This window comes from Stomoxys calcitrans, chromosome 5 (assembly GCF_963082655.1).
Source record: "Stomoxys calcitrans chromosome 5, idStoCalc2.1, whole genome shotgun sequence".
Taxonomy (NCBI): domain Eukaryota; kingdom Metazoa; phylum Arthropoda; class Insecta; order Diptera; family Muscidae; genus Stomoxys; species Stomoxys calcitrans.
In genome coordinates, this window is record NC_081556.1 from 17,109,166 (window position 1) to 17,132,968 (window position 23,803).

General features: G+C 39.7%; 2 protein-coding genes across 2 annotated transcripts in view; both read right to left on the reverse strand.

Moving 5' to 3' along the window:
- The window catches only part of LOC106088201 (sodium channel protein Nach-like), a 31,602-nt gene extending 26,286 nt beyond the window's left edge, over window positions 1–5,316 (reverse strand). The window contains exons 1-4 of the mRNA XM_013253603.2: window positions 5,165–5,316; window positions 4,787–4,993; window positions 4,433–4,723; window positions 1,556–2,007 (exon numbers count right to left, since the gene is read on the reverse strand). Coding sequence (XP_013109057.2) covers window positions 1,556–2,007; window positions 4,433–4,723; window positions 4,787–4,993; window positions 5,165–5,316 — 1,102 coding nt within the window. The remainder of the gene's footprint in view (window positions 1–1,555; window positions 2,008–4,432; window positions 4,724–4,786; window positions 4,994–5,164) is intronic.
- A 6,206-nt stretch (window positions 5,317–11,522) lies between these two features.
- LOC106088199 (gustatory receptor for sugar taste 43a) lies at window positions 11,523–23,475 on the reverse strand. Its single transcript, XM_013253601.2, has 10 exons — window positions 22,381–23,475; window positions 19,111–19,165; window positions 18,870–19,014; window positions 18,707–18,800; window positions 15,478–15,540; window positions 15,150–15,407; window positions 15,000–15,078; window positions 14,391–14,652; window positions 11,687–11,776; window positions 11,523–11,613 (listed from the first exon to the last, which is right to left on the reverse strand). Exons 1-10 carry the CDS (start codon window positions 22,589–22,591, stop codon window positions 11,551–11,553), a joined length of 1,320 nt encoding a protein of 439 aa, XP_013109055.2. The 5' UTR covers window positions 22,592–23,475; the 3' UTR covers window positions 11,523–11,550.
- Between the last annotated feature and the right edge of the window lie 328 nt (window positions 23,476–23,803).

Below are 23,803 nucleotides of genomic sequence, written 5' to 3' on the forward strand. Positions count from 1 at the left end.
CGACTTGATCGCACCTTAACGCTGATTCTTTCGTACTCTAACTCGACTTGTTCGCACCCTAACGCTGACTCGTTCGCACACGCCCCGACTTGTTCGCACCTTAACGCTGATTCGTTCGCACACTACTAACGCGACTCGTTTCAGCTTGTTGGCACCCTAACGCTGATTCGTTTGCACACTAATGCAACTTGTTCGCACCCTAACGCTGATTCGTTTCAACTTGTTCGCACGTTAACGCTGATTAATTGGCACACTAAAGCGACTCGTTTTAACTTGTTCGCACTCTAACACTGATTAATTCGGACACTAACGCAACTTGTTTTGACTCCTTCGCACCCTAACGCCACTGGTTCGCACACTAACGCTACTTGTTTCGACTCGTTCGGGCTTTATCGCGAATCGTTTCGACTTGTTCGCACTTTAACGCTGATTTGTTTGCCCTCTAACGCGAATTGTTCCGACTTGTTCGCACCCTTATGCTGATTCGTTCGCAAGCTAACGCGACTTGTTCCGACATGTCCACACTCTAACGCTGATTAATTCACACACTGTAGCGACTTGTCCCGTCGTGTTCGCAACTTAACGCTGATTCGTTCGCACACTAACGCGACTTGTTCACAACTCGTTCCGACTTGCTCGCGCCTTAACGCTGATTCGTTCGCACCCTAACGCGACTTGTTGGCACCCAAACGCGACTCGTTTAGGCTAGTTCGCACCTATCGCTGATTAATTCGCACACTAACGCGACTCGTTTCGTCTTGTTTGCACACTAACGCGACTCGCGTCTTCGTGTTAGGACCCTAACGCAGATTCGTTCGCACACTATTGCGACTTGTTCTCACACTACCCCGATTCGTTTCGACATGTTCGCACTCTAACGCGACTCTTTTCAACTTGTTCGCACCCTAACGCTGGTAAATTCGCAAACTAACACGACTTATCCCGACTTGTTCGCACCCTAACGCTAGTCGTTCCGACTTGTTAGCACCCTAACGCTGACTCGTTCGCACTCTAACTCTGCTCTTATCTTTTAATTTAAGTAGTGGTACTTACGGAGATACACGCCTTAGCCGAATAAGAGCCCCGAGTTAGCCCACGACCAGAAGATAACCGAGTACCAACCGAAACCCCGACCGACATGAGAGCCCAATTATCTCAATCTCCTTAAATCCCGAAACCGGCAACTACCGGCCGAAGCGCCTCACTGACCGACACCAATCAACACCCAGCACTTCAGAGCTCAAAACACCATCGTTATGTGTAATAACTGAAGTACAATATATTATCAATAAAAACTATATTGCGTATCCGAAAGGAATATTTAAGTGTGTTATTATTTAAAGTTTGTGAGTCCTTAAAGGTAACCCTGGATGACTGCTAGCCAACCTCAGCTGAAGATAAAACCACGTTACAACTGTACATTTCAAATAGTGATTAATCGTTATTATTATCTCTTGTCATAAGAAATTGCCAACTATACTAGAATTCGGTCTATTAAATTTGACTTGTACTGTGTGAAACTAAACTTAAGCACTGTAAATATCACCTAACTTACCAAAATTCTCCACCAAACATGGTATATCCCTGTAAGTGCATATCCTTTCGCTTGTCCTATTGGAATAAAAGAAATAAGTGTGGCAACCACAAAATTTCACCATCATGGTAACCCGGCAATTCAGCTCACAATTTGCAGCCACATAACTGGAAAAGTATCTCAACTTGTATTCATAGGGAAACGTACACTGTCGCTCTTCAAAGGACAAATCCTTTACAGCCTGTGAGCAGAAAGTCTCTGTGGGTTTTATGGAGATAAAGACTTCTTCATTTAGAGGTATGAATTTATTGGTCGAATGAGCACTGGGAAAGGCATTTGCTTCTTGCATAAGTATTTTAAATCCTAACGAATAGGAGCGTAGATTCTTGTACAACGTATCGTTGTAGTAGAGAATCAAGGAGAGACCATTACGAAATCCCGCATAGGCAAGTTGATTGGTGAACTTTAGATTGCTGAAAGAAATTATTAGGGAAATTTAAGAGTATTTTGCAAAGAAAAAGAAGTTTAAAAAAAATCTTTAAAAATAAATTTAAAGAAAATAATTAACATGAAAATCACTTAAAGGGCAGAATAAGCATCTGCTATCGGAGACAACAGCATCTGCTAGCTGAAAACATTGGAAAGACTGGTTGACCTAAAGGTGAGAGAAGGACTGACGACGGAAAACTTCGGTGGGGCACAACATGCATACTTCAAAGGCAGGACAGTGGAGACGGCCCTTCACGAGGTAACACAGGAGGTCGGGACGTCTCTCCGACAGAAGGAGTACACTTTGCGGCCTTCTTGGATATTGAGGGGGCCTTCAATAATGTGGAGATAGGATCGATAGTCGCCGCACTGGACTGCAAGGGGATTCACCCTGCAATCTCCCAGTGGACTATTATTGGTACTTTATGGCAAGATTATTAATGCAAACCTGGGAGATAGTGCGGTCAGAAGGCGGGTGACCAGATGTACACCCCTAGGATGAGTGTTTTCGCCGATTCTATGGAATCTCGTGGTTAATGAAATCCTGATGGATCTCGTTGTGGATGGTACGAGGATAATCGAGGAAGACGGAGCTGGTGCTCTTTACCCGTCCTTGGAATCATAAGATACCAGTCCTTGGACGGGTTCACCCTTCGGCTGTCGAAGGAGGCGAAGTACCTAGACATAGTCCTCGTTTCGAAACTGTCCTGGAAGAGGAGCACCGAGGAAAGAAGCCGTAAGGCACTGTGCGCTTTTTAATCCTGCAGTAGGATGTTCGGTAAAAAGTTTGAGGTAACCCCCAAGATGATTTATACAATGTATAGGGCCATATTGAGACCATTACTAACCTATGGAGCACTGGCATGGTGGAAGGCCGTAGAGAAGAGGACGCGTGTGAGGGAATTCGAAAAGTTCCAGAGATTGGCCTGCGTCGGCGTTACTGAGATCCGCACCGCATGCAGGCCTGAAGGCGATGCTTGATATGCAGTGCATTGAGGCATATATTCGGAACTGCGCCGCCAAGGTCGCGCCTAGGCTGAGGGGGCTCGCTATGCTGAAGGAGGATGGTTGCGACCACAGTTCGATTCTGGGTGTGATGGATGCAAAGGTAGACGGAGAAGGATTTTCGACTACCTGGCACCAGTGCCAACTGGGGTGAGGGCTTTCGCGATACGTTTTCCTGGGAGGGATGAATGGAGAGCGAATGGTGTACTTGAGAAGGATGAGACCTCGATCTACACCGATGGCTCCAAGATGGAGTCAGGGACTGGATTGGGGGTTTACTATGACGCACTAAATATCGATGTGTCTCTGAGGCTACCGGACGAGAATACGGTCTTTCAGGCAGAGGTCTGTACCATTGCTGTAGCCTCAAGAGAAATTCTGGCAAGGGATTTATGTGAACAGTATGGCTGCGCTCAAGGTCTTGGGGTTGAGGATGGTGAGGTCGAGAAGCGTGGCGGATTGTTTGGAGTCCCTGGATAGGCTGCGGATCCACAATGGACGCTGACATCGGTTCCTGGACATGAGGGGATTCCAGGAAATGAGAGGGCGGACGAGTGCGCCACGAGGGATTTGTCTGCGAGGGACGGATCAGCCACCGTTCTTGCCTACGTGCCATTTGTCGAGCTACTGACCACAGTAATGGGGACGGCCAGGGCGGCGTCGGTGGCGAGATGGGACTCGGTGGATGGTTGCCGGACTGCAAGGACGCTCTGGCTTTCATCGACCGAAGGAGGACAAAAGAGTTGCTGGAGTTCGATAAGAGGTCGATGAGTACCTTAACCGGGCACTGTGCTATTGGCCGCATGGAAAACCTCTCAATGACTTCTGCAGGAGTTGCCTCGATGAAGATGAAGAGGAGACTATTGAGCCCTTTGCAGTGTTCATATCCGGGTTTGCAGAGATGTTAGCTCTCTTTTCTGGAGAGCCGTTTCTTCTGTGATCTGGGTGAACTTGCGAATGTACCTCGGGTAGGTCTCCTGAGATTTGTTGAAGAAACAGGATGGTTCCGACGGGGGGTGCCATAAGCTCCGGCGTAGGTACATCTGTGCTTGCGTGGGGATGGATGTTTCTTCACCCCCCACACGGGTTCTCCATTCCTGCTGTTTTATTCGTGTTGCACCTCTAGTCTGAGGTCTCACAACTTGTATCTCTTCCCTTTTTTTCTAGGGTACCACAAAGTCCAAACTGGCCTCCGAGTAAACCCACCTTTGGTGGTCAAATAACGCAACCTAACCTAACCTAACATGAAAAATCAGGTTAGGTTAGGTTGAAAAGAGGATGTAGACATTAATCCGCCCCATGCTACTATGAACATTCACCTAAGCCAGTAAACGGCTTGTTGTGAGCTCTAAATACTAAGTCTACATATATTAAGCTTATCAGGCGGGGGAAAAACCTACTTACTATGTCTGATTAAGATTAAAGGAGCAACAGTAACCATTGAAAGTTGAAGCCAATTGAAATAGTTGATCACAGGGAACAATGGTATCCTTAAAACGACATTTGTATATCAAATCGTTGCAGTTCCAAGCGGTTTTCTTGGCAAATTCGATAATAGGCAAATTATTTATCTCCAAAAGTTCATCAAACATTTCCAAAATGCTCATGTTATAGCGCTGATCGTCATACATGAACCCATAGTCAAGACCCAAGTGAGGCAACAGATCTGAGACGGTGGTGTCATTGGGCATAATACTGAAAAAAAAATAGAAAAAATACTATCCGAATTTTCAAGAATATTTTTGAAAGCCAACTTACAGTGTTTCCAAATAAGCCTTAGACTTTTCCATATTATTCATAACTTCAGGGCAAATGGTAGTGGCCGGAAATAAAACACTGGCTGTGGGTGCATGATCATTTTCCACATTCATGCGGGTGGGACTACTTTGGTAGTCCACATAGAAAGTGAAAACCATGGTAATGGCACAGGCAAACATAACCAATGTAATGATGTACCATAGAAATCTAAAGGGAGAGAGGAAAAAACTTAAAAGTTGAACTAATTTCTAATGCCCATATTTACAAACTTAAAGTAGCATTAAAGTAGGCTTATTTGTCAGATTTCCTATGTAGAACTGTCAAATAAAAGCCCTATAACACAGTTTTAAGTTTTTTGAATACCGGTGTAAACTCTACCTTATGTATTTGTTGGTATCCTCATCTCTGGCATATTTCAGCCCATGAATGCTGGTCGTAGCACAAAACGCCCACCAAGTCCTTTGAAGAGCTCCTCGTAGCGCTGAAATGGATTCATCAATATCCTCTGGCTGTAATTCAGCATGTCCCATTGTCCTAAATGGAATGTGGCGTTACCAGCAACTCTCTTGCTAAATGAATGTGCTATTCTTGACCTGTTTTATTCATTTACACATCACATATTCTGATTTGCCTTCAAAATATCTACACGAACAACACTTGACAACCTTTAATCATTTTCAAATTCAATTAAATTCAAATTAGAGTTTTGTTACAAATGCTAGCATACCTCCAGGGGGCGTTGTAATTTATGTTGCCTAGTTAAGGGGGTGGAGGTTGTTGTTTATAATTCAAACAACAAAAAAGGAGAAATTAATACTACCTTGATAAAATCTTAAAAGTTTGTTAAAATCGTATTCCACGGCAAACTTTAAGAGTTTTGTCCAAGAAACCTCAACCTTTTAGACCCAAAACAGAAATTTGTCATTAAAAACGGGAAACGCGATTTGGATTTAAGACCCACGGTCTCTTTGGCAAAAACTCTTAGCATTTTTCATAGGTTACGATTCTACTAAACGCTTTGTGAACGCTATTAACTCATCCTAATGTAGGTATCACTCGACTTTCAATTATGGGTCAGTGATTTTGTCTCTTTCTAAAGGTGGCGCCATTCGTGAGGTACTATGCAATGTAAAACTTCCAAAGAGGCATCGCACAGTGGCACGCCGCATAGTGTTGCTTCTTCATACATTTGTTGAACAAAAATAGTTAGAGTTAACATGGAGCTCTACAATTTTGCACAGATGTATATTTGAGTGGAATATTTTCTATGTGGCCCAACTCGGTCTATATAACCATATAAACCAATCTTCCGATTTGACTTCTTGAGCAATTATTATCCGATCCGCATCTCCCTTTAAGCTTTTCGTTATCATACCGACTGTTTCACTGTCGCACAGTGCTACATGGCCGTTCGTCGCCCACAATGAAGATTGTAACTGTCGATCTGTTTCTCTCTTCCAGGATTTGGGTCTTTCCAGCAATTGAATATCTGGTCTATGGTGGATTTATCAAGTCTAAATCAGCATTGGAGGCCACCGTGGCACAGAGGTAAGCATGTCCGACTAATATGAAATCAGATAGCACTCATTGATATGAAAAAGTAATTCCGCAGTTTTTTAAGGAAATGTTCATGGACAAATTTGCTAAATTTTGCAAAACCGAAGTGAAAATGCTCAATTATCTCTATGATTTAAGGCTCTCTCACAGTACCTTGTATGCGATGGTTAGGAGACTAATTTCTCTTTATTTGGTACATTCCGTCTGGTCTTCCTTTTTGGGAACTGCACATACGTAGTATGCTGAGGTTCCAATCATTGGGTAATTGTTCTTAGTCAGATTGTGCAGACGAACTAATATAAAGGGTGATTCTTTGAGGTTAGGATTTTCATGCATTAGTATTTGACAGATCACGTGGGATTTCAGACATGGTGTCAAAGAGAAAGATGCTCAGTATGCTTTGACATTTCATCATGAATAGACTTACTAACGAGCAACGCTTGCAAATCATTGAATTTTATTACCAAAATCAGTGTTCGGTTCGAAATTTTGACAAATTTTGTTCAGCGATGAGGCTCACTTCTGGTTGAATGGCTACGTAAATAAGCAAAATTGCCGCATTTGGAGTGAAGAGCAACCAGAAGCCGTTCAAGAACTGCCCATGCATCCCGAAAAATGCACTGTTTGGTGTGGTTTGTACGCTGGTGGAATCATTGGACCGTATTTTTTCAAAGATGCTGTTGGACGCAACGTTACGGTGAATGAACACATTTCGAACCGAACACTGATTTTGGTAATAAAATTCAATGATTTGCAAGCGTTGCTCGTTAGTAAGTCTATTCATGATGAAATGTCAAAGCATACTGAGCATCTTTCTCTTTAACACTATGTCTGAAATCCCACGTGATCTGACAAATACTAATGCATGAAAATCCTAACCTCAAAAAATCACCCTTTATAAGCCTTACCCATCGGATCTTGCTACCTTGTTGTTCTTCAGTCGACACAAAAGATTGTAAGTGTCGATCTGTTTCTGTTGGTTTTTTTTTCACTATAAGAAACAAATTTCTCTTTGATTTAAAATTTAAGCTTTTCATTACAGTATATGGTATGCGATGGCTAGGGGACTTGTTCCTCGTCCTTCTAATAACATCGTGCAGAAGAGTTGATACAAATACCTCATCAACGTGTCGCCTCCAGTCTTAAATAATTCAGCTGAGAACCCATTGGTACCTGCTGCCTTGTTGTCCTTCAGCTTGGTTACTGCTACGTTGACCCCATTCTGATAAGGCTGTATATATTTTATACCGTCATCAAGGATTGGTTCTTTGGTATCCTCATCGTCGCTACTATTGGATACAAGAGGCTGAGAAAAAAGCATACCCCAAGCACACTATCATTATATATTACCACATTTCCTTCATTGTCTCTGCAAATATATATGCCTGTCCCAAAGCCATTAGTTTGATGTTTAATTCTTTGGTAGGATTTCCATACTCCATTCTGACTCCATTACTTCCCGAATTTCATACGTTAATGGCTTTCAATTTCTTAATTCTTTTTGCAAAATAGAATTTTCATCTCTCTTCCCCCTTTATACTGCACTTGGCGCGTTGCCAATGACTGCAAAGTTGCTCTGCATGCCACATTCTTGGTAGCATCGCTTCATTCCTGGCGATACTATGGGCAACGCTGGTCAACGGTTATGACGGAATTGATAAAAAGATGCAATTACTATCATAATACCCATGATTTGTAGAAAACCTCCGACACATCACTGCCCATTTGACATACTCGTAATTTATGGGATATGGGTGCGTATGATTACCATTCGATAATTTTGCCCTTATATACCATATATCATACGCCACCTTGGTTACTAATTTCATATTTGCAAATCACCTAATCCCATATTTCAAAGACAAAATATGATGGAGAACAGCTGTTTTCGGATTTGTAAATATTGAGACAATTTCCTGTAGAAACAACAACGAAAATCAAAGGAGACAAAAGTTGTGTTGACCAGTTTAATGGATCCTTTTCTTGTGGGGGCTAAATTTTCGGCCAGTTGAACCAAAGATAATCTCCCATCAGTCATATTTTCTTCTCAGGGGCTCGTAGAATATATCCTTGGTATATTCGTAGTTGTCTGCTGTTGGGGCATGAACATATATAAGACTGATGTTAAAGAATTTGGCCCTTATGTGAATTGTCTCTATCCTCACAGTCACTGAAGCAAATCTGGAGACAAGGTGTTTTAGTCCCCCACCAACAACGAGTCCAATGTCTAAGTCATGCCTTATCTCATATCAGCTATAATGCAATATTGTACGGGGTTGTTCGTAGAACTTCTGCCTATGTTTATATCTCTTTCTCTGCATACACTCCAGACATTCCAGTTGGAGATGCGCAAATCATGTGTCCTAAATATCGGGTTGCCCAAAAACTCATTGCGGATTTTTTAAAATAAAGTAAATGCATTTTTAATAAAACTTAGAATGAACTTTAATCAAATATACTTTTTTTACACTTTTTTTCTAAAGCAAGCTAAAAGTAACAGCTGATAACTTACAGAAGAAAGAATACAATTACAGAGTCACAAGCTGTGAAAAAATTTTTCAACGCCGACTATATGAAAAATCCGCAATTACTTTTTGGGCAATCCAATAGTTTGAAGGGATCGTCCACATAAAAACAGACTCCCTAATTTTATATCCTTCACCCTAGGATGGATGTGGGGTGGTCTATAGCAATTACTTCACTTTGTAACATATCGAAATATTGATCTGAGACCCAACAAAGTATAGATATTCTTGATCGTCTTGACATTCTAAGTCGATCTAGTCAAGTCCGCCCATTTGTCCGTCCGTCCGTCGAAAGCACGCTAACTTTCAAAGGAATTTAGCTAGGGGCTTGAAACTATACACAAAAACTTTCTATAAGTGTAGGTCAGTTGGGATTGTAAATGGGCCATATTGGTCTATGTTTTGATATAGCTGCCATATATACTGGAGGCCATCGCAGCGCAGAGGTTAGCATGTCCGCCTATGAAGCTGAACGTCTATGTTCAAATCCTGGCAGCAACATCAGAAAAATGTTCAGCTGTGGTTATCTCCTCCCAATGCTGGCGACATTTGTGAGGTACTATGTCATGTAAAAACTTCTCCCCAAAGAGGTATCGCTCTGTGGCACGCGCCGTTTGGACTCGGCTATAAAATGGAGGTCCCTTGTCATTGAGCTTAAAAATGAATCGGACAGCTCTCAATGATTTGTGAGAAGTTTGTCTAGTTTCTGGAATATGGAATGTTCATGGGCAAATTTGCCATATAAACTGTTCTTGGGTCTTGACTTCTTGAGGCTTTAGAGGACGCAATTTTTATCCGATTTGTTATGATTTGACCTGATATGGCCGTATTAACCAATCTTGGATATTGACTTCCTGAGCCTCTGGAAGGCGAATTTATTATCAGTTTAGGCTGACAATTTGCATGGAGTGTTTCGTTTTAACTCGCAACAAGTATGCTTTATATGGTCTGAATCGGTTCATAACCTGATATAGCTCCCATATAAACCGATCTGCCTATTGTATTTCTTGAGCTTCTAGAGTACGCAATTCTTATCCGAATTGGCTGAAATTTTGAACAACGACTTTTCCTATGACCTTCGACATACTTGCCAAATATGGTTTGAATCGGTTCATAACCTGATATAGCTCCCATATAAACCGATCTCCCGATTATACTTCTTGAGCTTCTAGAGTGCGCAATTCATATCCGATTTGGCTGAAATTTTGAACAACGACTTTTCCTATTACCTTCGACATACTTGCCAAATATGGTTTGAATCGGTTCATAACCTGATATAGCTCCCATATAAACCGATCTCCCGTTTGGCTTCTTGAGCTTTTAGAGGGCGCAATTCTTATCCGATTTGGTTGAAATTTTGTAAAACGACTTCTCCTAGGACCTTTAACAAATGTGATAAGCAGTTATGAACTGATGTAGACCAATCGGTTCATAACCTGATATAGCTCCCATATAAACCGATCTCCCGATTATACTTCTTGAGCTTCTAGAGTGCGCAATTCTTATCCGATTTGACTGAAATTTTGAACAACGACTTTTCCTATGACCTTCGACATACTTGCCAAATATGGTTTGAATCGGTTCATAACCTGATATGGCTCCCATATAAACCGATCTCCCGATAATACTTCTTGAGCTTCTAGAGTGCGCAATTCTTATCCGATTTCAATTTCAATTTCTGACTCGATTTGGCTGAAATTTTGTAAAACGACTTCTCCTAGGACCTTTAACAAATGTGATAAGCAGTTATGAACTGATGTAGAACAATCGAACCTGATATAGCTCCCATATAAACCGATCTTGAATCTTGATTCTTGGGCTTCTAGAGGGAGCATTTATTATCCGATTTTGCTGAAATTTTGTACAACGTCTTCTCCTATGGCCTTTATCATACGATTCAAGTATGGTATACATCGGTTTGTAATCTGATATAGCTCCCATATAATCCGATCTACCATTTGACTTCTTGAGCCTCCTAGAGGGCGCAATTCTGATTCGATTTGGCTGAAATTTTGCAAAACGACTTCTCCTAGGACCTTTAACATATGTGCTAAGCATGGTCTAAATCAGTTCATAAACTGATATAGCTTCTGATATATAAACCGATCTCGGATCTTGACTTCTTGAGCTGCATTTATTATCCGATTTTGCTGAAATTTTGTATGAAGTGTTTTGCGTTGACTTACAATAACTTAAAATTTTCTTTTTAGAGGTTACCTTATAGCTTATAGAGCGCACAACAAGCCCATTACTGGCTTAGGTGTATGTCCATAGTGGCATGGGATGGATTAATAACTGCACCCTCTTTTCAACCTAACCTAACCTAAAATAACTATGCCAACTACAGTCTAAATCGATTCATAACCTGATATAGCTCCCATATAAACCGATCTCCTGATTTTACTTATTGACCCTCCAGAGAGCTCAATTCTTATCCGATCTGGCTGAAATTTTATACAATGACATCTACTACGGTCTCCAATATCCCAACAAAGTTTAGTTCGAATCGGTGTATAGACTGATATAGCTCTAAGAGCGTGGCAATTTGTATCCTTAATCCTTTGTTAAAGGCATCCAGAAATGTTAGACGATATCCATCATTTGAAGACACATTCATTTTTATTCACAATTTTTATAATAACTGGTTAACAAAATGTTTGAATTGCACATTGCCTTTTAACTTTATCCATCACTTTTCTGGAATTGTATAATAATGACCAAATATGTTGCTATAGCAGAAAAAATCTTAAGAAGAAACAAAATTGAAATAAAATATTTATATTATTGTATGAGTTCAATTGTGCCCACAATAGCCTACCGATGTTAGGAGACTACGATCCACCATAACCAACCCACAGGCAGAAAATCGGTCTTTAAAAACCAGTTGTTGTTGCCAGAATTTTTTTACCTGCAATAAGATTGTAGACAATTTTGAAAATTATCAAAAAAAATGTTCTCTCCAGGATTCGATCAATAAAGGCGTGGTTGTGCTCTCGCAAATGTACCGTAAATCTAGAATAAATGTATCGTAAATGTAGAGAGGCAATTATGCTTCTTACCAAACCTAGCATTTGACATTATAAACAACACAATTTATTTAATAAACAAGTAAAAGCGTGTTAAGTTCGGCCGGGCCGAATCTTTTATACCCTCCACCATGCATAGCATTTGTCGAGTTCTTTGCACGGTATCTCTTGTTAGGCAAACAAAGAATAATGAATAAGAACTGTTATGCTATTGGAGCCATATCAAGTTATAGTCCGATTCGGACCATAAATGAATTTAATGCTGAACATTGTTGAAGTTATTGTGAAATATTTCAGTGCATTCGGAAAAGAAATGCGCCTTGTAGGGACTCAAGAAGCAAAATCGGTATCAAGCTATAGATTGATTCAGAACATATTAGACAAGTATATTGAAGGTTATGGGAGAAGTCATTGTACAAAATTTCTGCCAAATCGGATGAGAATTGGGCCCTCTAGACGCTCAAGAAGTCCCGATCTCGGATCGGTTTATATGGCAGCTATATCAGGTTATATACCGATTTGCGTCGTACTAATAACAGTTGTTGAAGGTTATAACAAAATACCTCATGCAAAATTTCAGCCAAATCTGGTGATAATTGCGCCCTCTAGCGGCCGAAGAAGTCAAGATCCCAGATCGGTTTATATGGCAGCTATATCAGGTAATATACCTATTTGCGTCGTACTAAGCACAGTTGTTGAAAGTCATAGTGGCTAGTGGCTTAAGAAGTCAAGATCCAAAATCGGTTTTTATAGCGGCTGTATCAGATTATGGACTGATTTAGACCATACCAAAACACCTCTTGCTAATTTTCAGTCAAATCGAACGAGTATTGCGCCCCTAGAGGCTCAAGAAGTCAAAACCCAAGATCGGTTTATGTGACAGCTATACCAAAACATGGACCGATTTCGCCCATTTACAATCCCAACCGACCTACACTAATATAAAGTATTTGTGCAAAATTTTAAGCGTTTACCTTTACTCCTTCGAAAGTTTCGACAGACGGACGGACATGGCTAGATCGACTTAAAATGTTATGACGATCAAGAATACATACTTTACGGGGACTTAGACGCATATTTCGAGGTGTTACAAGCAGATTTGAAGGTGAGGGAGGATCTGACGTCGGAAAACTTCAGGCATACCTCAAGGGCAGGTCGGAGGAGTTGGCCCTCCACGAAGTGATGAGAGAAGTCGAGACGTCTCTCCAACTAGAGTACGCGATGGCGGCTTTCATAAATATTGAGAGGGCATTTACATTGCCAATCACCGCCCCGAACCCCACGGGTGTCCAACTGAGTTACTCCCTGTGTGAATGTATGCTACGTGAAAGGATTATTAACGCGGTCCGAAGTCCACGTAGATTGTTTACTGAGGCGGCAGCCCTTTGCCGATGAAGGAATCCATCGGTTCAATCCGGTACGTACAACCGGCTGCCATGGGATTGGGAGATAATGTAGGCAGAAGGCGGGCGATATAGGGAATGCCTCAAGGGTGAGGTATTACCGGAATTCGTTTTTCCGGGTGGGAGGAATGAGAGGCGAACCCTGTGTGTTTGAAGAGAATGATACCTCGGTCTTTATAGATAGCTCCAAGATGGAGACAAGGACTGGATTTGGTCCATACTCCGACACACAAAATATCGGTACGCCGGTGAGACTGCGTGTATGTTCTTTAGGGCAGAGCTCTGTGCCATAACGATAGCCGCAAAGCGAATTAAGAGAAGGGATTCAAAGTTTTCGAGATCAGTATACATAAATGGCGGCCCTGAAGGCCGTGGGTTCTAAGGCAGTGAGGTCGAATTTCTTGGCGGAGTGTGTGGAATCCATGAATAGACTCCAGCTTCCAACATAGTGCTAACATGGATTAGCGCATACAACAGCTCCGTATTGGGGCTTAACCCCGACTCTTTTCTTGGAATTTCTTTTTATCACATATTTTTGATTTTTTCATTTTCTTGTCATAACAAGTCAGACTGACCACCGAGTGAACTCACCTTTTCATGGTGGGCTAGCCATTCCACGTAAACCTAAACTTTTACAATAAATTATGATAAATTCCCCAGAAAAATCATAGAATAGTAGAAAAGCGATTTTCTAAATGTAAATTTTTGTTTTTTAAATTTGTTCAAACTTAAAATTTTGTTTTTACTGAATTCTATTGTCCGGTTTCGATTGACAGACGTTCGGTAATCATTTGTATGTGTATTAAAAAGCCAAAACAGCTGACACGTTTTCCTACGTTTACGTTATGTTTACGAGAGTATAACCAGGACTTAAATTTGCGGAAAACGATCAGTCGACATACAATTTTTATAATTTTTTGACAGTTCTTTCTTTTTGTTTATGTTTGCTCTTATTTGTGTAACAATCGTAACATTTTGACATCCTTAATGTGCTAGGGCCGTTCCACTTTTTGATGTCGACAAAGGACATAAGCTTCTATAGAGAGCCCCTTAATATGACGATTAACTAAATATTTGATTCCCCATATCATACCTCTTCAGCCAATATCGAATCATGTACAGATCTCTCAATTTCACAAATTATGTGTATAGTTCGACTTGATTCTGCACTTATACGATGACAGGGTTCCACTACCATTAACAAACGTGATGCATGAAATGTTATCCATAGAATCTGTAGCCACATGAAACCGCTGGTTTTCTTGCTTAACAGCTCCATGAAAAGGAAGTATGAGGTGGCCACCAGATGTAGAAAGCAGGAGAGTAGTATAAACAAGACAGCCATGCCATAGGAGCTGAATATAATGAAAACTTTTCAATTTGCCATCTTTGCAATCAAGTCGGTTTGAAAAAGGTGGTCTCACGCAAACAGCTGTTAACAGCCGGCCAGGTTTAACGGTATTAAGATGTTAGAGTTTTGTTTGACTTCTCTTTATTGTTATAACATTTCTCGCATATTCTCTGCCTATGTACACACATGTATACACACACGCACCCAAATTTCTTTGTGTGTGACGACATTTGCCTCGATGAGCTTGAGGACAAGATGGCGGATTGCACCACATGATTTGTGGTTGTTGCACAAATGAGACCACCTTTAATTGTTCCGCCATGCTTTGCAATAAGGGATAATAAAACCTACCTGGAGACTAGCTCAACACATTTGCCCAAAGAATCATGACATTCTGCTAGAAGCTTTAATAAACCAGACTTATTCTTATCTAAAAAACCAAAGGACAGATAGATCACTAAACCTGTATAAATTTGTTAATATTTCATTTGCTTTACTCACCTGTTGCGCCCTGGGTTGCTGTTGCCAATTTTGTAAAACTCACTTGTAATGCTGGCTCATTGTTCTTAATGGGTATAACCGGTGTAATTCTGGCCACATTTTGTATTTTGGTCTCCTTCAAAAAGGACATTTTCAATGTGACATTTAAGTTTTTAAATCGTCGTCCCAGGCCCAAGGCCGTATTGGCAAAACTGACATGTAGACAGGTTAGAATATAATACAAGCCATAGAAGGGTATATACCAGAGAGCATTAAGATCTGGAATACGGAGGTGTGGAAGTGATCTGAACTAGGCAGGTGAAGTGGTATTAAGATAATTAATACGTACCAGTATTTTCACCTGCTGGATTTTCCTTTTGAGCGAAACTAAACCAAGTCCAAACATCGAAAACTACAAAAAAAAACCAAAACAAGGTGAACATGTTATTAAATATTTAAAAATGAATCGGGAACCATCTCCCTCTCTCAAAATGAGAGAAGTTCCCCTCTGTACCTTAATGATTCTTTAGAAATACTTTTGGTATGTAGAACATATGGATGGCGTAATGAATAATATAATTCAGGCTCATCTTTTTTTCCCAACTTACTCTCAACCGCGGTGTCTCACCTGCCCGTGATGCCACCTGCGGGTTATATTAAATATCTTTTAAATGTAATGAGCTAATATGTGCCTCCATTTGGATATTAGTTGCAGTCCATTACAGTTAGCAACTTTGAGAATCGAACCCATGACCCCTGCCATCAACAACACCGCTACCGAGGGTCTTATTCCCTTAAGTTCCCATTAAGAACTATTGTTTGAAAATGTGGGTTGAAGTTTCAGGCAATTAAATACCCGTTCGGAGGACACCGTAACGCTGAGCTTAGCATGTCCGTCTATGAAGATGAAAGCTTGTGTTCTAATCCTGGCGAGAACATCATAAAAAGTTTTCAGCTAAAGTTATTTTCTCTAAATGCTGGTGACTTTGTAAATTACTATGCCATGTGAAAGCTTCTCCCCACAGAGGTGTCGAAGTTTGCCTCGGGAGAATCGGTTCATTTGGCTGGATTTGGTGATATTCGTACGTTTAAGTACTAAAAAGTACGAAATTGTACATACTTGCTAAAATTATGTTCTTGGGCTCAAAATTAAAGAGCGTCTCGAAAAAATAAGGTTTGGTGAAACAAATTTTGGAAAATCGCACCGGAAGTGGGAGAAATAGTACGTTTACGGAATTAGTACTATTTGGTACTTTCTTTGTAAATTGAACTAGAGCTCTGAATTTTGAATCTTAGGTACATTACGGCAACCTTATTTAGGTGACTATAAGAGTTTTTTGGAAATGTGTACATTTAGGTGCTAAAAAAAGTACCAAAAAGTTAAAAATAGGCTAATGGATAGGAGTAGAATTTAGAAATTGGACTTAAAAGACACCTCCTGCAAAAGGATGAGAGTGAAAAGAAAAAATAGAACTAGAAAAGAAAGAAAGAACTGAAAAGAAAAAATAGAAATAGAGATGGAGCTAGAGGTCTGAAATTTGGCATGTAGGTACAACTAGGAAATATACGATGAATGACTAAATGACTAAAAATTCAAAATTCGTAAAAACTTGGTAACAAAATTGGTACCATTTGGTACTTTCTGCGCAGATGGAGTCAGAGGTCTGAAATTTGACATGTAGGTAAAACTTAGAAATATATGATGGGTGACTAAATAATTTTTTCACAATTCGGTACCAAAATTGGTACAATTTGGTACTTTCTTTATAGATGAAGCTAGAGATCCGAAATTTGGCATGCAGGCTGAACTAAGAAATAAAATATGGATCTGTTCAAAATTCGTACATTTTGGTACCAAAATTGGAATCATTTGGTACTTTCTGTTCAGATGGTGTTTGAGGTCTGAAATTTGGTATGTAGGTACGACTACGAAATGTATGATAGGTGACTAAAAGATCTATTAAAAATTCATACATTTTGGTACCAAAATCGGTACCATTTGGTACTTTCTGTGCAGATGGAGCCAGAGGTCTGAATTCAAAATGCATACATTTTGTTACCAAAATTGCTATCATTTTGTACATTCTGTTCAGATGGAGTTTGAGGTCTGAAATTTGGCATGTAGATTCAACTAAGAAAAATATGATGGGTGACCAAATGTTCTATTACCAGTTCGTACATTTTGGTACCATTTGGCACTTTATGTTCAAATAGTACCAAAAGTACCAAAATGTACCATTTGGTACATTCCGTTCAGGTGGAGCTAGAGGTCTGAAATATGGCATGTAGATACAACTATGAAATATATGGTAAGCGACTAAAAGATCAATTAAAAGTTCATAAATTTTGGTACCAAAATCGGTACCAATTGGTACATTCTTTACAGATGCAGCTAGAGGTCTGAAATTTGGCATTCAAGAAAAGATGGATGACTAAATACTCTATTTACCACTCGTACATTTTGGTACCATTTGGTACTTTCTTTACAGATGGAGCTGAAATTTGGCATGTAGGTACAAGAAGGAAATATATAATGGTGGATTAAATGATCCATTCAAAATTAGTACATTGTTGTACCAAAAAGTGCAAACTAGTACGGAATAGCTTATCTTCGTCTACAGCGAACAATGGCTGATAAAATTAAGCAATTTGACAAACATTTTCCCAGTCTTGACAAAAACATGTCAGGTTGAAGAAAACTTACTAATTGTTGTGTAATTGGTAGCTGGAAGGAACATATTGGGCGACTAGAAGATATTTTTTAATTCGTATGTTTAGGTACTCAAATTTACACAATGAAAATTTCTTTACAGAGTGATCTTAAGCTCTCAAAATTGGGATACAGCTACACCTTGACTATACAGAAGATTTGTTTTCAAAATCGTACATTTAGGTACTACAACATACAAAATGGAACGGGACAGAATACTGAAATTTTATACACAATTATTACAAAACTTCATAAACTTTTAAATCGAGTGACTACCTAGGTTTTTTAAAGTCCTATACAAAAAAAGGGCAATCAAAAACGGGGACAGCGACGCAGACCACCGGGATGCTAGTTGGATAATAAATGCGGCTTTTGTTGACTGAAGACCTCAAACCGGGAGATCGGTATATGGCAGCTGTATGTAAATATGATCCGATTGTGGTCGTTTGAGAACATCAATCACATCACATTATCTACTCTTCAATATCAAATGTAAATCTCATTCGAATCGTGCATCTTGTTGTCTCATATTGTGGTGAGCATACATACCAGCCAGAATCCCAGCCTCCTGGTTTACTTCCTTTATTGTGTCCCTTATAACATCTAAAGAAACCTTAGTTTGAAACATTTTTGTTAACCTATGTTCCATTTCCTTACTTGGAGCCTTAGTGCTTCAGTGATTAACCATTTATGCAGTGATTAACCTTTTATTCGGGTACTGACTCCCAAAAGACGAATGTTTATATGCAACTTTTCTGGTAGCGTGGACGAATTCCACTACTGGGATTGCATCTTTTGCCAAAAGCTTTTCCCGTAACCAACATTTACATATAATAAATCTCCTCTACAAGTCCTCTCTTGTACTTACACATCAAAATACTTATGGCCATCATGGGCAGACAAAGTAGAATAACAGACTTCAATGTTTCTCGTTTTTTGTATCCTTCTACAGATGCATCCACCTATAGTAGAAATCGAATTGATTTAACTAGATTTTGATTCCAATTGATACAATTCTAAAGCAAGCTTACCTTTTGCAGGCGATTATTTAACTCCTTGGTAGGATTATAGCCCATAACTCCACAGAGCACACCAGCGGTAACGGCCATTACTATGACGGAGACATCTAAGGTGGTGACGGCTTTTGAGGTTACAGATTTGGAGCGAAAGGATTGTCTTTTTAAAGGTGATTCAAACATTAAATAAGAGAAAAAGGAGTTCTTGTAGGCTTAAGCAATAAAAATAAATATAAAATATGATAAAACTACCTACCTTAGCGGGATTTTTGAATGTGCATCGAATAGGAGACCACGATATGTCAGAAAAACTGAAAAGGAAGTTTAAGACATTTTATAAAATATGTATAGAATATGTTTAATATGATTTTTAAATTGCTGTTGTTCCTTTTATTTTGAGGATAGCATATTGAAGAAGGTCGCTGACACCTCATGTGAAAGATGTCAAAATTCAGTGTCTGCTTGATTTAACCTTTCAAGCCAAGGCCCAGTATGCACCTCAAGCAGAAATTTCGGTAGCAAACATTTGGTGACCGAAGACTTAGCATTCATTTTGCCAATCTGCCACACTTTTTTGCTGATAACGTACGCAAAACGCGTTAATCTAGTCAGATTATTAGAACAAGGTGATATGTATGCCTGGTCGCCTGCGGCAACCCATCAGCTCCGGCTGCATTCTTATTCTCGGTCGGTTTATTGCTAATATGCCTTATAATTTTAATACCCTCCACCATAGGATGGGGGTGTAATAATTTCATCATTCCATTTGTAGCACATTGCAATTTTGGTCTTAGACCCAGTAAAGTATATATTGGGTTGCCCAAAAAGTAATTGCGGATTTTTCATATAGTCGGCGTTGACAAATTTTTTCACAGCTTGTGACTCTGTAATTGCATTCTTTCTTCTGTCAGTTATCAGCTGTTACTTTTAGCTTGCTTTAGAAAAAAAGTGTAAAAAAAGTATATTTGATTAATTTTCATTCTAAGTTTTAATAAAAATGCGTTTACTTTCTTTTAAAGAATCCGCAATTACTTTTTGGGCAACCCAATACATTAGAGTGTCCCAAGTAAAAAGTTTTTTTTTTCTTGTTAAGGAAGACCTCTATTTTTTTCCTTTTGATACCAATAAGCAAAATTCGAAATATTATGGCGATCGGTTAACAATAACCCGTGCCGCCACAACGTCCAAACTTGGATGTAGTGCTTTCTATGAAATTTAGTTGAGTACATGATTGAGTAAACTAAGAATAAATTCATATATAATTTATTACAAAAAGCACAAACTGTACCTTTCACCCCTTCTTTGGCTGTGATCAAATGTGTAGTTGAACTCAGAAATTCCTGCTGATTCGGCTTAGCCATGTCCGTCTGTCCGCATATCGTGCTGATAGTCTGTCGTTTTCTATACCCTCCACCATGGGATGGGGGTATACTAAATTCGTCATTCCGTTTGTAACACCTCGAAATATTCGTCTAAGATCCCATAAAGTATATAAATTCTTGATCGTTATGACATTTTAAGTCGCCATGGCCCACTAACTTTCGAAAGAGTAAAGCTGTGCTCTTGAAATTTTGCACAAATATTAGTATAGGTCGGTTGGGATTGTAAATGGGCCACATAGGTCCGTGTTTTGAGATAGCTGCCATATAAACCGATCTTGGGTCTTGACTTCTTGAGCCTCTAGAGGGCGCAATTCTTATCCGATTTGGCTGAAATTTTGCACATATCGTTTTGGTATGACTTCCACCAGCTGCGTCAAGTTTGGTCTAAATCAGTCCATATCCTGATTTAGCTGCCATATAAACCGATCTCCCGATTAGACTTCTTGAGCCTCTGGAGAGCGCATTTGTTATTCAATTTGTTTAAAATTTTGCATATGTCGTTGTTTTATGACTTCCAACAACTGTGCTAAGTATGGTCTAAATCATTTTATAACCTGATATAGCTGCCATATAAACCGATCTCCCGATTAGAGTTCTCTGAGCCTCTAGAGGGCGCGATTGTCATCCAATTTGATTGAAATTTTGCTTATTACGTGTTGGTATGACTTCCAACAATTGTACCAAGTATGATCTCAATCTGTCTATAACCTGATATAGCCGCCATATAAACCGATCTCCCGATTAGAGTTTTTGAGCCTATAGAGGGCGCAATTGTAATCCGATCTGGTTGAAATTTTGCATATTTCGTTTTGGTATGACTTCCAACAATTGTGCCAAGTATCATCTCAATCTGTCTATAACCTGATATCGCCGCCATATAAACCGATCTCCCGATTAGAGTTTTTGAGCCTATAGAGGGCGCAATTGTAATCCAATCTGGTTAAAATTTTACACATTTTGTTTTGGTATGACTTCCAACAATCGTGCCAAGTATCATCTCAATCTGTCTGTAACCTGATATAGCCGCCATAAAAACCGATCTCCCGATTAGAGTTTTTGAGCCTATAGAGGGCGCAATTGTAGTCCAATCTGGTTGAAATTTTACACATTTTGTTTTGGTATGACTTCCAACAACTATGCTAAATATTGTCTAAATCAGTCCATATCCTGATATAGCTGCCAAATAAACCGATCTCCTCTAGAGGCTCAAGAGGTCTGAGCCTCTAGAGGGCGCAATTGTACTCCAATTTGGTTGAAATTATGCATGAGGTTTTTTGTTATGAATTTTAACAACTGTGCCAAGTATGATCTAAATCTGTTCATAACCTGTTATAGCTGCCATATAAACCGATATTCCATTTTGATTTTCTGAGCCTTTTGAGGGCGCAATTATTACTCAATTTGCCTGAAATTCTCGTGGTGATATTTTTCTATGACTTGTACGACATGACAAGTACGGTCAATTTCGGTCAATAACTTGATATAGCTCATATATATTTGAAAAAGTAATTAAAAAAAACTTGACAAATGCGATCCATGGTGGAGGGTATATAAGATTCGGTCCGGCCGAACTTAGCACGCTTTTACTTGTTTGTATCTAAGGTGGAGATCACATTTGTTATCCAATCTTCACGAAAATTGGCATATACGATATCACGTTTAGCCCATAGACAAACGCTATCAATTTTGGTAAAAATCGGTTCAGATATTTATATAGCTTCTATATATGTAATTCGCCCGATTTACACTTTTAAGGGCGTAGTTGCTACATTTTCAACGGATTTGCAATAAATATGGTATGGAATGATGTATTACTCATTTGAAAGCCTCTAATAAACTTAAACTTAAACTTAAATATAAAAATCGGTGTTGGATTTGGCTATATAATTATCAATCTATAGAAACTACAGCCCAATAATTCAACTTCGGCCACTATCTTTATGTGGGAGTTTTATGTAAATCTGAACCGATTTTGTTGAAATTTGGCAGAGGCTTCCAGATGGGTAATAAAATACTTCATATCAAATCTTGATAGTCATTTTGGTATTTCACTCCTTACTAAACTTGTGAATTTTAAATAAATTCACCACTCCAAAGTATATTGATTGTGAATTTAAAGTTCTGAGTAGCTTATGCTGCCATACCCATAATCGATGTCAATGTTGTAGCATATACCACAAAAGTTATGCTCTTATGAACCACATAAACTCCTTTATCATTTTTCTTCACCGAAAATGGTGCCAATCCCAAGACTTTACTAACGACATAAATTATTCTCGAAGCAGGAGATATTTCCATTTTCACTATTCGAACTATGCACGAATAAATCTCAATTACTTCTGAGTGTATGGCCATTAAGATTTCCAATTTTAAAGCTCTCTGTGGAAGGATGGAAAACGCATTGGCCGTTTTGTAAACAACATATCGATGGCAAATTTTTGAATGGCGTGCGAAAAATAGTTAAATTGGCATGTTTGTCTAGTGTTGCAAAAGCTCAAAAGGGGAACAGCAAAGCAGTTAATACCCTTTATGGTGGATAAACAAGTTGGCATTAAGAGCTGTGACCCTGAAAAGGTTATTGATTGGGCAATGAAAACACCTTAGATGAAGCAATAAAGTTTTAGTCTAAGGGAGCCATTTAAGGCTTCTGAGCGGTGGATGCCTATCCATAAGATGATGATTTAGATGGTATCTGCGATAACAGCCCAAAAGGAATTTCTTAGATAGCATGTAGTTGTCTTCGTACGGTTCTTTGTCTCCTGATGGAGGTGGCCCATATGAGAACTGAGGAGACAGCCCGTCGCAGTTCGAAGAGCGGCTTTCTGACAAATCTGGGGTGTGGGGAATGTAAGATAGGTAGAGATTAAACAGTGCCAGAGATATCACCCCACCTTGGGGAACTCCCTGTTTCACTCTACGGTGCTTCGACTTCTTATCTCTAAATTCCACAAATGACTGGCGATCACACAAATAATTCGTAACCCAGCGTGTTGGCAATGTCCCCAAATAGTTTGGCATGGCAGACCATGTTGAATGCCTTCAATAGGTTCAGGGCCAAGACGACCCTCCTATCACATGGCCTGGGCTGATTGAAGCTACGGCATATGTGTGCGGTGATGGCATGCAAAGCAGTTGTTGTGCTACGCAGTTTTCAAAATTCATGCTGATGCTCGGCGAATGGAAATTCTTCTACGAGGCTCGGGAGAAGTAATTCCTCAAGCGTCTTTGCTACTGGTAAGAGAAGGGACATCGGTCTGTACGACTCCCCCAAACTCAGGTCCTTTCCAGGCTTCAGTAGCGGGATCACTCTGCCCATTTTCCAGACATCGGGAAATATAAGTGTGTTCAGAGACCAGGCGCATCTCTTCGGATCAGTTACAGTTAAGTCGCCAAAAGCGACTGAGGTCAGATCATGCCTTTTACCAAGATTCGAGAGTGACTCAACAGTAGACTTCAGCTTCCCTAAGGTAGCTAAGTTACTTTACTCCAAGTGTTTCAGCGACAAATGCCGCTAATGTTCGTTGACTACCCTGTTTATTTCCAGATTCGGCTCGTTGATTCTGGGGT